Below are 15,195 nucleotides of genomic sequence, written 5' to 3'. Positions count from 1 at the left end.
CAGGAAGCTGATTGGTTTCTATACACAATTGCACCAGATTTTGCACTCTCCAGTTTTAGTAAATAACACCCATAGTGCTTTGCAAACTGGATTAATCAAGTTTTATCTCTACTTTACAGCTAAAACAACTTTGTTGCAAAGTTTCAAACATGTAATACGGTATCCCTCCACAGCAATCAAGTAATACCCACTCGTGCTGCTGCCCTGGCAACCAAAAACTCTGGGAGTGTTGGATGTTGGTACCCCCACTTGTGCTCTGTTGTCTCCTTCACCAGCCCCCCTTTACTACAGAACACGGGGGGGGTGGAAGAATCCACAATATACATTTGAGGACCAGGCATTGGGAGCCGTGCTGCACTTTGTGAATGGTCCTGCAGGCTTCAGGGACCTAGAACATCTCCCAGAAGGTTGCGGGTGGGGGGGCAGGGTGGAACGTCCAGTGGAATTGCCTAGGTGGTCCAACCAGAAGTGGGAATGGGTACCCGTCATAACCAGATACCCATTCCCTCCCCCCAAAAAAAGTTCCAAAAGAAGAAGAGGAGGGGAGAAGGAGGCATAAAGTGGAACTTCCCTTTTAAGTTGAAGTTCCACTTTAATGGCTGTACCTGGCCATACATTTACAGTATAAACACTCATACTTCTTTGCATCAGTATTTACCCATGTATGAACACTTGATGTATTCCCTGAACACAACTCCATGTTCGGGAAATATAGCAGACAGGGGTGGACTAGCAACTCATGGGTCCCCCGGGCAATAGGGGATCATGGGGCCCCTGTGTCCTTGCCCAAACTCAAAAAAGCCTATAAAAAAGGTACCAGGGGCATCTCATGGGGCCCCCTACTGACCCCGGGCCCTCAGGCAGTGCCCGAGTTTCCAAATGGTCAGTCCACCCCTGATAGCAGACATACATGCAAAGATAAAGAGTATTCACATGAATAGCAGGTTGTACATGGCAAGTGTGGCTGTCTGGGTGTGGGAAAGTACCAACTTCACGATTGGCAGAAAAATGTCTATAATAATAAGGGCGCATGATCCTTCAGAATAAACACATTTTAGTTAAGTGGGAAAATGAAAAAAAACTTGTGTAGCAATTATACATGCTTTAGAATTTAGGGGAAAAAATAATTGTTTTTAGAATGCCTTGTAAACGTGCATGAAACAAACACAAGTCGGATTTTGATTTGTTATAAAAAGAGAAAATATAAGCTGTTGTCCACTGCAAACATTCATCAAACTTCCAGCCTTGACTATAAAAATGACAGAGTTTGATTTGTTGCTATGAGTGAGACTTCCACTTTTGTTTCTTTTTGAGTCATTAGCCCCAGCTTCCTATTGTTCCAAAGTAGCCGTTGACAAATATAGAAGTAGATCAGATGGTTCTCTATAATCTGTCAAACATTACCATGAATACAAAAGACCATACTGTATCATTTTTATCTCAAAAGGATCCAAGGTTCAGTATGTGTTAAAGTGTGGCCTTGAAAATCATTGTTGTGGTAGGTTGTTAGGTCATCACTGTGATTACATGTAATACAATGCTGGCAAGCCAGCTTTCCCCTATTATGTAAGTAAGCAGCATCCAGAGTATTTGTTTTTCAGGAAGTGCATGTGTTTTGTGTAGTTTGTCTTTTCTAATGGGAACAATCAGGAAAATGAACAATTAAACTTGGGGTAAAATGTTTCCAGTGCTGGCATTATAAAAGCCAAATTAGTAAATGATCGTGTCATCAGTGAATGTTCACAGTTATTATTGTCCAACAACAGTTTCAAAACTTGTGTTAGCCGTGTACCATTGTCCCTTCTATTGCAGATGGTGTCTAAATACCAGCTGCATGCATTAAATCATATGTAAACCCTAACAATGAACTGCTCTTATTTTTAAGTATTTTGTTAGATCTCTTCTAACACAAAACTAATTGTTGATCCTGCCCAAAATCCAATCAGCTCATGACTACACATGCTCTAAAATTCCAAGCAACATTATCAACCATGCCCATTTCACTTCCGTGGACTACAGAACACCTCCCACTGTGTTATGTATATAAAGAGGGGGGGATAAATACTGTAGTCCTGACCTTGGGTGACAACGCTGCTTCTCCAAAGATACAGTACAAAAAGTGAGTGTCACTCTTGCACAGGAAATGTGTTACTGGTAGGGATACAAGGTGACAAATAAAAAGTATGAAAAAAAAAGCTAATGTGGCCACCAAATACAGTATCTTGACAGGGAAGATGCAGTGTAACACATTTTTGTTCTTGGGTTTAGATACACTTTAAAGTGTAGCAATCAACATTTTTTATAGAATGGGGTAACATTTATGTAATATTTTTATTGGTTTCTTTGTTCCCATTCGCTTCCTGTCCCTGAGAAGCTGTTCAGTGAAATCAGTAATGCAGTTGACCCTTCCCACTCTATTCAATACAAAATAATATGTTTTGGGTGGATTAGGGATGTAGTTTGTCAGTTCACTCAATGGTCATTTTTCAGTGGTAGATGCTGGAGAGTTAAACCACTTGACAGTTTATTATATTGCATAAACCCGTTCAGCTTAAAACAGGAACACAAAAACAAAATGTGTGTGTATATATATATATATATATATATATATATATATATAAAATTATAAATACCTTTTTTATAAGTGACCACATGATCTCTGTTCTCAGCCACATATGGCATATGGATCTTGGAAAGCTCGGGTTGTAGAAACAGTAGTCCATTGATTTTCCCAGTGAATGGCTGTGCAGTGAGACATGTCAGCACAACCAGAAAACTGACCATGCTGGGAACGATGAGCTTCTAGTGTGGTCAGTTTGAAATTGAAAAGCAGGGGGACTGGCAGGATCACTAGATATTTGCACAAAAGAAGCAATCCAAAGAGAACTGGATACTTTGTAACACAAGTAAATGGTACAACAGTCACATATCACAAATCTGGAATGTCGGGGTAACATACTCTGTAAGAGCTCCATCAATGAGACATTTAATGTTGGGTTTCCTGAACTGCGGGCATTGCTGTGGGCATTGCGAGGGTTTCCTATGCTCATCGTTGGATATTAAAAGAGAAGTATGGAGTGTGTTTTTTTTGCCCAATTATACCTACCTAGTTGGATGCAGCATTGGTCCAGTGCTGCATCTGTCCCCCACCGTGTACTCTCAATTGGTTTCAAAGAAAGGAAATAAAGCTGCCAGAATGGCCCAGCCAATCACATGACTTGAATCCAATAGAAAATCTATGGAAAGAACTGAATATCAGAATTCAAAGAATAGGCTCATAGAACTTTCAAGATTTAAAGACTGTTTGTGTGGAAGAATTGGCCAAAATCACACCTGAACAATGCATGTGACTAGTTTCTCCATACAAGAGGCAACTGGACGCTATTATTACCAACAATGGATTTTGTACAAAGTCTTAAAAAAAATTTCAGTTAGCGTGTTCAATACTTTCTTCCTGTGTCATTCCAATTTATTACACATAACTTAATTTCTGAACTTTGTTGTTTTGGTTTCTTTGTATGTATGGATTGCATGGTTTGTTATCGACATGTGGTGAACATTTCACCACAATAGCACCTTTAGAAATATATTTAGCTAGAAAAATGGTGACTTGTTCAACACTTATTTTACCCGCAGTACATATATACAGTGAAGGAAATAAGTATTTGATCCCCTGCTGATTTTGAATGTTTGCCTACTCACAAAGAAATGATCAGTCTAAAAATTAAATGGTAGGTGTATTGTAACACTGAGAGACAGAATAGCAACACAAAATTCAAAAGAAATGCATGTCTAACAAATTATGCACTGATTTGCATGTTCATGAGGGAAATAAGTATTTGATCCCCTATGATTCAGTAGGATTTTGGGCTACCAGGTGTCTTTTATACAGGTAACAAGCTGAGATTAGAAGCAGCCTCTTAAAGGAAGTGCTGCTAATCTCATTTTGTTACCTGTCTAAAAGACACCTGTCCATAGGAGCAATCAAACAATCAGATTCCAAACCCTCCACCATGGCAAAGTCCAAAGAGCTGTCCAAAGATGTCAGGGACAAGATTGTAAACCTACACAGGGCTGGACTGGGCTACCAAACTATTGGTAAGCAGCTTGGTGAGAAGGTGACAACAGTTGGTGCAATCATTCACAAATGGAAGAAACACAAAGCAATTGTCAATCTCCCTATGTCTGGTGCACCATGCAAGATCTCAGCTCGTGGAGTGTCAATGATCATTACTAAACCCTTCCTCCAATTTGGATGTACATACCCTCAAATTAAACCTGAGAGTGTGCACTTTCAGCCCATATCCATTATATAACTATAGCTTGAATATGTTTTGGTAAATACCTGAAAAAAACTAAAACTGCGCCTGTGTCCAAATATATATATACCTAATATATATTAATATATATATATATATATATATATATATATATATATATATATATTAATTAGTTTCCCTTCAAACGCTGAAAAGCTAGAGAGCATGATAGATACATGAGAAAATGTTTGTTACATAGATGTGTTACTGCTGACAGTTCTTGTTGAAGAATGTGGCATGTTTATGGGCAAAGATATGGGATATGATGAGACTGTTAAGCATGATCTGTATTTATAAACCTAACATAGTAAACATGACCTTGGGAATTAAAGGAATTTACTGTGTGTTCTTGTGCTGGACATAAACCTTCCTTCCCCAGCAGAGAAATACGGCTGACCTTTTAGGTAATCTGTGGAACCGACCTGAATTTCTGCTCTTTCTAGCTAGTTCTGAACATGTTCATCTCCTTTTACCAAGTTTTAGTAATAAATACAATTTTACAGCAGAGGCTGTTCACATGATGAAGTTTAAATACTATAAAGAAGTACATTACCTGTACCTTGGCCCCTAAAGCAGAGAGCAAAGAAATATGACTTGATAAAGAAGAGAGCCTATATAATAGAAAGGAGAATATTGTTTTTAAGGGAACAATGGTACACAGTTATTTCTGAGAGGTAAATCTACACTAATATCACAGCTTTAAGCGAAATTTCACCTAAAAGGGGGAGTTCCTCTTGTTTGCATCCTCCCCCCTTCGACATTGGGCACTTTTTTGTGGGGGGGGGCGGGTACCTGGTTTTGACAGGTACTTGCCCCCAATTCCGGTCAGTTTGCTGCAGCGACATTTGCCTCTCCTCCTTTCCCCTGCAGCCTTCTGGGACACATCACAAATCCCAGAAGACTGTGGGACTATTGAGAAATCGCAGCGTGGCGGGAAACTGGCTTGACTGCTGGTTTCCCTTACCTTAGATGCCGGTGCCAGCACCCGAAGCCAACTGAGGAATCAACTCGGGTGAGGACATCGCTGGATCCCTGGACAGTTATGTGTCTATTTGTAGCTGCTTACTTTAACTTTTTTGACTGGAGACTGGAGTTCCTCTTTGAAGTGTTAGTAAATCCAGTGGATAAACCTACCTAAGGCCTACATAACTACGTGCAGCCTCCCCAACATGTTACTTTAACCACTTTCCGTCTGGCCCATGTACATAAACGGCCTGATGGGAGCAGTGCAGGAGCAGGTTGAAGTTCATAAACGGTGCCCGCATTTTCAAGCTGTGCACGCTCCCTGGGAGCGTGCTGCACCACAATCTGGTGCCCACTGTGTCCAGATCGCTGTACGGGACCTCTGTGTGAGGTCCCAATCATGTGATCACTGATTGCCCAATCAGTGATCACATGAATAGTAGTAAGTAAGGTGTCACTTCTGACATCATTGCTTACTACTTGTGAAATCTGTGAATGATCACACAGGTCACATGGTAAAAGGCTATTCACAACAGCCTTGTACCATGTGACAAGCTGTGACCAATCACAGCTCACACAGTATTTCTCAATGGCTGCAAGAATGCAGCCAGAGAAAATGAGAAATGATTGATTTTACAGTCTTTATGGGTGTAAAAGCAATCAGTGTAAAAAAAAAAAAAATCTTCATCACCCCCCACAAGTAGTACAGTGTCACTATGGTGACACTGTACTGCTAGGGTGACAGTTTTTTAAAAACAAAAACATAAATAATAATATAAAAAAATTAAAATTAAATGTAAAAAAAATGTACAAAAATTATAATTTTTGGTTATAAACTAATTTGTTTTTTTTTTTTTTTACTAAAAAGATAACCGAATACATTTTGGCCAAGATTTATGAAGAAAGATTATTTATTTGCAAAATGTTATAAGAAAAACACTTTATTAAAAATTTTTTGGACTTTTTCATTTATATAGCAAAAAAAATAAAAATCCCAGTGGTAATTAAACACCACCAAAATAAAGTTTTATCTGTCTAAAAAAAAATGCTAAAAAATTTCATATTGGTACAGTGTTGCATGACCGTGCAATTGTCATTCAAAGTGTGATAGCGCTGAAAGCTGAAAATTGGCCTGGGCAGGAAGGGGGTGAAGTGGTTAAGAGTATAACAAATGCTGATTCCTGCATAGCTTCCATGACATAGATACAATCACCACATTTGCTGCACAGATGTAGAAATGATTTACAGGTACATATGATTTACATACTGAAAATAATTTATGCCTTTTTACTTGTAGATCCCCATCCCACTATAAACTAAAGCACCATGTGCGTGTCAGTGAAATGTGGACAGCGTCATGCATGGAGGAAGTCTGTGAAGGAAGCACATACCCAGAGAGGTCATTCGTCATTGGCTGGCCAGTCACCAACTGTGTTGCCACCTTCAGGTATGTGTGGTCAGCCTGATATTCAATTAATAGGACGCAGGTTGAAATAGCTGGAACCAGAATGGAGAAGGCAGTGGAATTAGCTTTCTTCAGGAATGCTGGGCTTATGGGCTGGTGAGCGTGATACCTCTGTAGAGCCAGTGCTCTGTAGATCCGAGAGGTGATACATGAGACAGCATGTGTGTCTTATATGGTAGCTGCACCGAGGTACCAAGACATACCTAGAATATATCGAGGTACCAAGACAGACCTACAATATATCGAACAACTATCGAGGTACCAAGACAGACCTACAATATATCGAGGTACTATCGAGGTACCAAGACAGACCTACAATATATCGAGGTACCAAGACAGATCTACAATATATCGAGGTACTATCGAGGTACCAAGACAGACCTACAATATATCGAGGTACCAAGACAGACCTACAATATATCGAGGAACTATCGAGGTACCAAGGCAGACCTACAATATATCGAGGTACTATCGAGGTACCAAGACAGACCTACAATATATCGAGGTACCAAGACAGACCTACAATATATCGAGGTACTATCGAGGTACCAAGACAGACCTACAATATATCGAGGTACCAAGACAGACCTACAATATATCGAGGAACTATCGAGGTACCAAGACAGACCTACAATATATCGAGGTACTATCGAGGTACCAAGACAGACCTACAATATATTGAGGTACCAAGACAGACCTACAATATATCGAGGTACTATCGAGGTACCAAGACAGACCTACAATATATCGAGGTACTATCGAGGTACCAAGACAGACCTACAATATATCGAGGTACTATCGAGGCACCAAGACAGACCTACAATATATTGAGGTACTATCGAGGTACCAAGACAGACCTACAATATATATAGGTACTATCGAGGTACCAAGACAGACCTACAATATATCGAGGTACTATCGAGGTACCAAGACAGACCTACAATATATATAGGTACTATCGAGGCACCAAGACAGACCTACAATATATCGAGGTACTGTCGAGGTACCAAGACAGACCTACATAATAATGGTGAGATTATATAGTCAGTGCCGTCGTTGGGGGGGGTGGACACTGCACTTGGGTGACACCCGCCAGAGGGGTGACACCATCAAGTAGGTATATTCTGGGCTTTGAGTGGAATGAGATGACAAAAACGGAGGAGGGGCGGTGACCTCTGAGGAGGGAGGACAAGTCTGGCTGTCTCCACCTCCTGGACGTGCAGTGTGTGCTCCCCGGTTGTCCTGGTAATGGGCGGTTACTAGAGGAGGGGGGTGCAGGGGAATTGCATGCAATGTGAGATTGTGGAGTGCAGGGGAATTAAAACTGAAGGGGGGGCTGCAGGGGAATTATAATTGTGTAGGGAAGGGGAATTATAATTGAAGGGGGGGGGACTGCAGGGAAATTATAATTGTAGGGGAAGGGTAGATATAATTAAAGGGGGACTGCAGGAGAATTATAAGGAAGGGGTGAATTTTTATGATGGGGGGATGTAACTGTAATGGGGGAAATACATTGGGAGAATTATAATGGGGATGGTGGGATAGTGGGGTAATTAGAACTATGAAGGTTGTCTGTGTGTGTGTGGGGAGGGGGAGTAATTAGATGTAATGTGGGGTAATTATAATTTGGAGGGTTATTGCATGAAGATTATGTGTCACAGAGGAGGATGTGTTGTGAGGTAATTATAATGGGGGGCGGGGTGTTGTGGAGCAATTATAACAGGACAGATAAAAAATTATTGGGAGGGGGAGGTGACACCATGGTGTACCACACCAGATGACACCAACCCTAGTTACGCCACTGTATATAATTTCGCTGGCTAGGGATCTTGAGAAATCTCCCTGGAAAGAGCTGGAGACCAATGTAAAGATGAACATTACATTGGTTGCTATAGGAACACCTCCAGTTTAAACTGTGTTTGAGGATGCAGCTGCTCTTCAGCCTGCAATTTCTGGCCAGCACAGCTGAAGCATGTGGGGAGGGAGGGGGACCACAGGGTCACCCACTAAACAAATTTCGATCAGTTCCTGATGAACAGTGTATGGCTAGCTTTGTCTTGTCAGTGGGAAACAGACAGCAATAAAGAAACAGAGGTTTTAACATTTTCACATTCTATTGAAAGTTTTTTTTACCTTTAGAGATTCTTTAAAGTGATTATAAAAGCAAAAGTTTTTTTTTCTTAATGCATTCTATGCTGATCCTCCATCCCCCCTCCCTAAATACTCCTGTCCTATGTCCATCCAGCGCTGTGCCCATCTGCAGGTCTTCTCCCCACTCCTGTCTCTCTCAGGCCTGGCTGACAGCAGCAGGAACCATTGGCTCCTTCTGCTGTCAGTCATATTCTGTGAGGAGAAAGCGAGGGGTGTGGCTAAGCTGCGCTGTGTATGTGCATGAACGCGCACAGCCTGGATCGAGAGCAGGCCCCCATAACTGCCCTCATAGCAAGCACATGGTATTGCACAGAAGAGGGGGTTTGGGCCAGCTCTGTGCAATACCATAGTACCTGCCACACAGTAGTAAGTATAATCTCTTTTCTGTTGTAGAAAAATAAAAAATACAGCTTTACATTCACTTTAAAGCTGATATTTAATCTGTTTTTTTTTTTTTACCCTCTGTGACGAATTGTCCCTTTGTGATACCATTTTGCCCTTTCTGTTCTGGTTCTTATCCCCTTTGTAAAGCTGGACATGTTTCACAGACATTCTACACGGTTTGTTTAGGGAAATGTGACCTTGTAGTCTTTCACTTCTATAGAGTTCCTAGGTATCTTGCATTGCATGGTTTGTTGTGGGTGGGGAAAACCTGGTGCCAGTCTGTCTGGTGGGGGTGGGGTGAAGTTGTATATACTGAGCTGTGTTTAATAAAGATTGTCAGTTTCACCCTACACGAAGTTCTGACTCGTGTTTTTAGCTATAATACCTGCCTTGGGAGAATGCTGGAAGACTTGCTGGAAATGAGGACCATTGGGTGTGACACATAGCTCCGCACGAGGAAGCCCAGGCGGAACGGTTCCGCCACAATTGGTTGGCAGCGGTGGGATCTTTCCTCATTGCGGAGAAAGTCCAAACCACCAACCGGAACCCCATCTTTTTCACGGAGACATCCCTGCTCAGCCAGATGGATATACGGGACCTCCGGAAGTCAGCCCTCCAAAGCATGCTTGTCGCTCGGGGAGGTATCGCTGGCTCCAAGACCAGAGAGGAACTGTTGGACGAGATTATGGCCCTGGACCAAGCGGATGCGCACCCCACTATGCTTAAAGCGAACACTGCTCCACCAGAAGTGAACTCTGCTTCACAGGAGGAGTTGGAGGAACAGAGCAGCTCATTGGCCCCTGAAACACCAGGCCCACTTAGCACCGTACAGAGACCCCTATACCATTCGGATTTACGACAAGAGGTGGAGTGGCGTTTGTCTCTGTTTGGCAGCGCTCCCACCTCTGAACAGATTTCCAAGGCCCTGGACGATGCCACCCAACTGCGGCTTAGTCACTCCCGGTCATCAACCGAGGACTCGGTCTGGGAGAGGATTACCTCCTGCCTTCTCCAGACTGCAACCAGACCAAAGAAAATTCCCTACGCTGCTTTTAAAACTTTCTCAGAGGTGGATGGGGACATTGACAGCTTTCTTCAGGACTTTGAACGTTTGTGCACCATCCATGGTGTGGCAACCCAAGACCAGGTCCCCATTTTGAGCAGCAAGCTAACCGGTCGGGCTGCAGACGCATTCAGGACTGTACCCGACAGCTACTGCTTGGATTATGATTTTGTTAAGGAACACTTGTTGGCCCGCTACGCTCTCACCCCAGAGGCGTATCGCTTAAAGTTCCGGACACTCAAGAAGAAACCCCAGGACACCTTCACTGAATGGGGACATCAGTTACAACACACTGCCAGCAGCTGGGTCCGAGGGTGTCAGATCACCAAGCTGGAGGAACTGTTACAACTGCTGTTACTGGAGCAGTTTTACAATGGACTTCCAGGGGATGTTAGACATTGGGTCCGGGACAAACACCCCCTAACCTTAGCTGACGCTAGTCACTGGGCAGATGAGTACCTGGACAACAGGAGGCTAACAGAGCCCACCATTCCCCCTGCACCTCGTCCACAACCAGTGGTGCCCACTCTGGTCACCCGAGAATGCCTCAGACCACCCACACCTTCTGACCCAAAGCGGTCTGGCCCACGCTGTTATGGCTGCAACCAAACAGGGCACATCCGCATTCATTGCCCACGGAATCCACCAAGGCTCCAGAGCAGCCAACCCCCTCGGGGCACTTCCAAACGACCTACCACTCCCTATGGCCGAGCCTCTGCCTACTCTCTACAGGACCACCCGAGTGACACCGCCTCTTCATGGAGGAATTTTACCACCGAGGATGAGGACATCGGGGTCTTTCATGAGGCTAACCCTCTCCAGGCTGCCACCCCGGACAATCACCGACACCACCAACAGGTTGTCCATGTTAACGGCCGTCAGGCCCAAGGATTACGGGACACTGGAGCCACACTCACCCTAGTCCAACCTCAACTGGTACCAGACTGGGCCAAGACCGGGCGATCTGTGGCGTTACGGGTAGCGGGAGGCCATGTCTACCGGATTCCTACCGCAAGGCTTCATCTGGATTGGGGGGCCGGGGTCAGGGACGTTGAAATTGGAGTAATGCAGAACTTGCCAGCTGAGGTTCTCCTTGGAAATGATCTGGGAGTCCTGGTCTCCACTTTTTGGCACCGAGACCCCTGCTGAAGCTCAACCAGTACCGATCAGGGAAGCAAAATGCCAATGCAGATGGGTTGTCCCGGCAAGCCAAGTTGGAGAAGTGAACCTCCGAACCGACCAGCCCCAAGCGGACCTGTTTGAAGGTCTCGCCGGGTCTGGCGGGTGTTACACAACGGGGGAGCCTTGTGACGAATTGTCCCTTTGTGATACCATTTTGCCCTTTCTGTTCTGGTTCTTATCCCCTTTGTAAAGCTGGACATGTTTCACAGACATTCTACACGGTTTGTTTAGGGAAATGTGACCTTGTAGTCTTTCACTTCTATAGAGTTCCTAGGTATCTTGCATTGCATGGTTTGTTGTGGGTGGGGAAAACCTGGTGCCAGTCTGTCTGGTGGGGGTGGGGTGAAGTTGTATATACTGAGCTGTGTTTAATAAAGATTGTCAGTTTCACCCTACAGGAAGTTCTGACTCGTGTTTTTAGCTATAATACCTGCCTTGGGAGAATGCTGGAAGACTTGCCGGAAATGAGGACCATTGGGTGTGACACATAGCTCCGCACGAGGAAGCCCAGGCGGAACGGTTCCGCCACACCCTCCCTAGTTAATGAAGCAATAATAGCATTACCAGAGATCATAGACTTTATAGGCATGGAAACACAAGTATATAAAATTACAAACCAACTTTATTTATACAAAATTAAGACCCTGGTCACACTGGATGCGAATTGGCATGCGATTTGCATGACAAGCGACTTGCAAATCGCAGCCTATTGCCTGCAATTAGAGCAGTCATATCGGTGCAGTTCCAACTTGGTCGGAGCCGCACAGATTTCTAAAGTACTACATGCACTACTTTTGGTGTGATTTGCATGATATCTGTATCAGATGTCTTACAAATCGCACCTGAAATCAGCAGGTCACCAGATTTTTAAATCGTGCGACTTCACTGTCAGTCGCACGATTTCAAAATAGGGTTTGATGTGACCGGGGTGTAAAACACTGAACTCATTGAAAATATCTACGGTAATAAAAAGCATCCTTAATAGAACAAACTATCTATTAATTCAGATTTTTCAGCCTTTTGGCTTGTAATAATATATCCTTTATTTAGTAGCTTGACATGTTTTGTAGAGAACTCTTTCTTCGGAGCTTCTTTGGGTCCTAGGTCACTTAGCAGCAAGAAAAGTCAGATGCATCTGTAGCTAGAATGACAATGGCATGGCATAAAGGAGCTATCATTCACCAACGAAGATATGGAGTCAACCTAAACATTTTATTAAAGTGCTCAGAATAGGGCCTAGAAACAGTACTTAACAGCCAATAATATATTTCCAGACCACAACAAAATAGTGGGTAACAATTAATCCAGACTACAATTAGCCATAAAGGAAAAAAAACAAAACAAGGAACACTGTCCTCGTGCATTAACGCAAAAACCATAAATGTATTAAAAAAGATGCAAAAACATACTCACAAGCCATAAAGGTCATAAAAACAGAGACAAGAAGTCAAAGGTGCCAATCGTGGACAGCATGCGTCTTCGGATAAAGTGCTAACGCGTTTCGGGAGTCGAACTCCCTTCCTCAGAGCAATAGATGAAGGTGCAATGCATTGGAAGGATGCTTATATATGGAACTAAATGGCCATATCTTGCTTACTACTCTTCATGTGATCACTGATTGGCCAATCAGTGATCACGTGATTGGGACCTCACACAGAGGTCCCGTACAATGATCGGTCACAGCGGGCACCAGATTGCGGTGCTGCACGCTCCCAGGGAGCACGCACAAGCAGGGAACGGGGAGGACGTTTATAAACGGTCACCCACCCCTGCACTGATATTTAATCTGTTTATATTTTTCCCTCCCTAGTTTATGCATTCCTCCTCATCATCATGAGGAACACATTTTAAGTAACAACTTTCCTTTTTCATTACATACCTTTTTAAACCTAATGAAAACATCATTGGCCCTTTGTGCTTTTCTATGAAATTTATGCAGATTATGGCAGTTGGGAAGGCCTAGAAGGGTGCCGTACATAGCACCCTGCTTTAGTAAACCTCTCAAAGCCCTCAGCCCCAAGTAGTGAGATGGCTCTTAGGAGGAGATATGCAAATGTCAAAATGCTTTGTCAGTCTGGAGGAGGGGCATTTCTAGACAGGTTGCATTTGCATGCAGACAGCACTAGGTAAAACCCACATGTGTTGCTGAGCCTCCATGATTTAAAGAACTGAAATCCAGTAAATGAAGGTGGTGGGCCAGGGATAGTAAGGCTGTGGAGGAAAGAGATAAATGATGTTGCAAATGTTGGAGGCTCTAACTGAATTGCTGCAGCTTCTATTGCACACCGTGAGAAGCTCAAAGTGTGCAGTAAATCAGAATAAGCCATTTGAATAAAGTAGAGGAGCCTGTACAACTGTACAAGACAAAAGGTAGTGAAGCCATGCCTTGACAAGTTATTTTCAGTTAGAAAAATGGCTTGCGTTACATATGTTATATTAATTTTTAACAAAAGTTTTCCTTTAAAGGACTCTTTTCTTACATAGTCCTTTACTGCAATGGAAATAGACTATTGAATTCTCTTTAAATAAATATCTTTGCTACATACAATCAGGAATGTGATATACAATTGCAACTGTCTGAAATAAATTACTGGATTAGCTTTTCTGTACCTTAGAAAAATTTACGACTGTTTAATGAAGTGTATGCAATTAGATATTTGAAGAATTCATTTGTGTAAATTTTAGAGACATTTGCGTATTAATATTCCCCTGATAAACAATATTTTGGCTGCAGTTGCTTGTTGGATGAGCTGCAATGAAAATGAGTACTTGTTAAATGACTCACTGGCTGCTGTGCTGTTCAAAGAGATCCCAGCTCTGTTTTGTAAATTCTATTATTATTAATTATAATAACTTTTATGTCTTCACCATAAAGGGAGCTGGAGCATTATTGCTGTCTTTCAAACACAAGGGAACACACTCATAGACATTAATGTTTTTCACATTTTGTGCATTACATGCCCCTAGTTTTCAGTGTAAAATTGGTTTTGATCATTGCTCTGAAGTTACTGTAGACAAATAGATCCATAGACTGGATCTGCTAAGGACTGAAATTGTGATCCGTGTCTAAGCAGATGATGGTGCAAACTTAAGCCTGGGTTCACACTGATGCGGTGCGGTTTCTGTGCAAATTCCACACGGAGTCGCACCTCGTTCATGCGAAATCCTGCGGGTGTGTATGTTAGGTTAACAACACCCCGAAATCGGTCCACAAAACTCAGTGCGATGTACAGAATTGGATTGCATAGGTGTGAATACCCATGCGATCCGATTCTAGTGAGGACCAAAAAAAGGTTCCTGTACCTTTTTGGTGCGGATGCGGTGCAATTTGAGCCACACAAAATGTATGGCTCAAATTGCACCACACAGAGTTCGCATGTGATTTGCACAGGAAAGCGAATCCTGTGCGAATCAAATGCGATATGCGGCACCACACAAGTGTGAACCCAGGCTTAAGGCTGGTGCGTTAAAGTGATACTAAACACACACTGTTTAATTCACATTATCCCTTCTCTTTTTGTATATCGATGATGGCACTGTAATTATTTTAACTTGAAAACAAAACATCTAAGTGCCTTTTTCCTAATCGATATACAGCTGTCACATGACCCAGCTCTTTCCAAGCCTATGTACAGGGAAACATGAGAAGGAGGAGCTTCTAGTCCTTT

General features: G+C 42.8%; 1 protein-coding gene across 1 annotated transcript in view; it reads left to right on the top strand.

Annotated features, from left to right (window-relative positions):
- The window catches only part of ARHGAP20 (Rho GTPase activating protein 20), a 179,090-nt gene that overhangs the window by 94,975 nt on the left and 68,920 nt on the right, over positions 1-15,195 (top strand). The window contains exon 4 of the mRNA XM_089666179.1: positions 6,580-6,729. Within this exon, the coding sequence (XP_089522305.1) occupies positions 6,580-6,729 (150 nt within the window). The remainder of the gene's footprint in view (positions 1-6,579; positions 6,730-15,195) is intronic.

This window comes from Staurois parvus, unplaced genomic scaffold (assembly GCF_062004578.1).
Source record: "Staurois parvus isolate SC_StPar_1 unplaced genomic scaffold, SC_StPar_1.0 ptg000050l, whole genome shotgun sequence".
Lineage (NCBI taxonomy): Eukaryota > Metazoa > Chordata > Amphibia > Anura > Ranidae > Staurois > Staurois parvus.
Note: the sequence above shows the minus strand (reverse complement) of the source record. Positions and strands in the feature narration are given on the sequence as shown.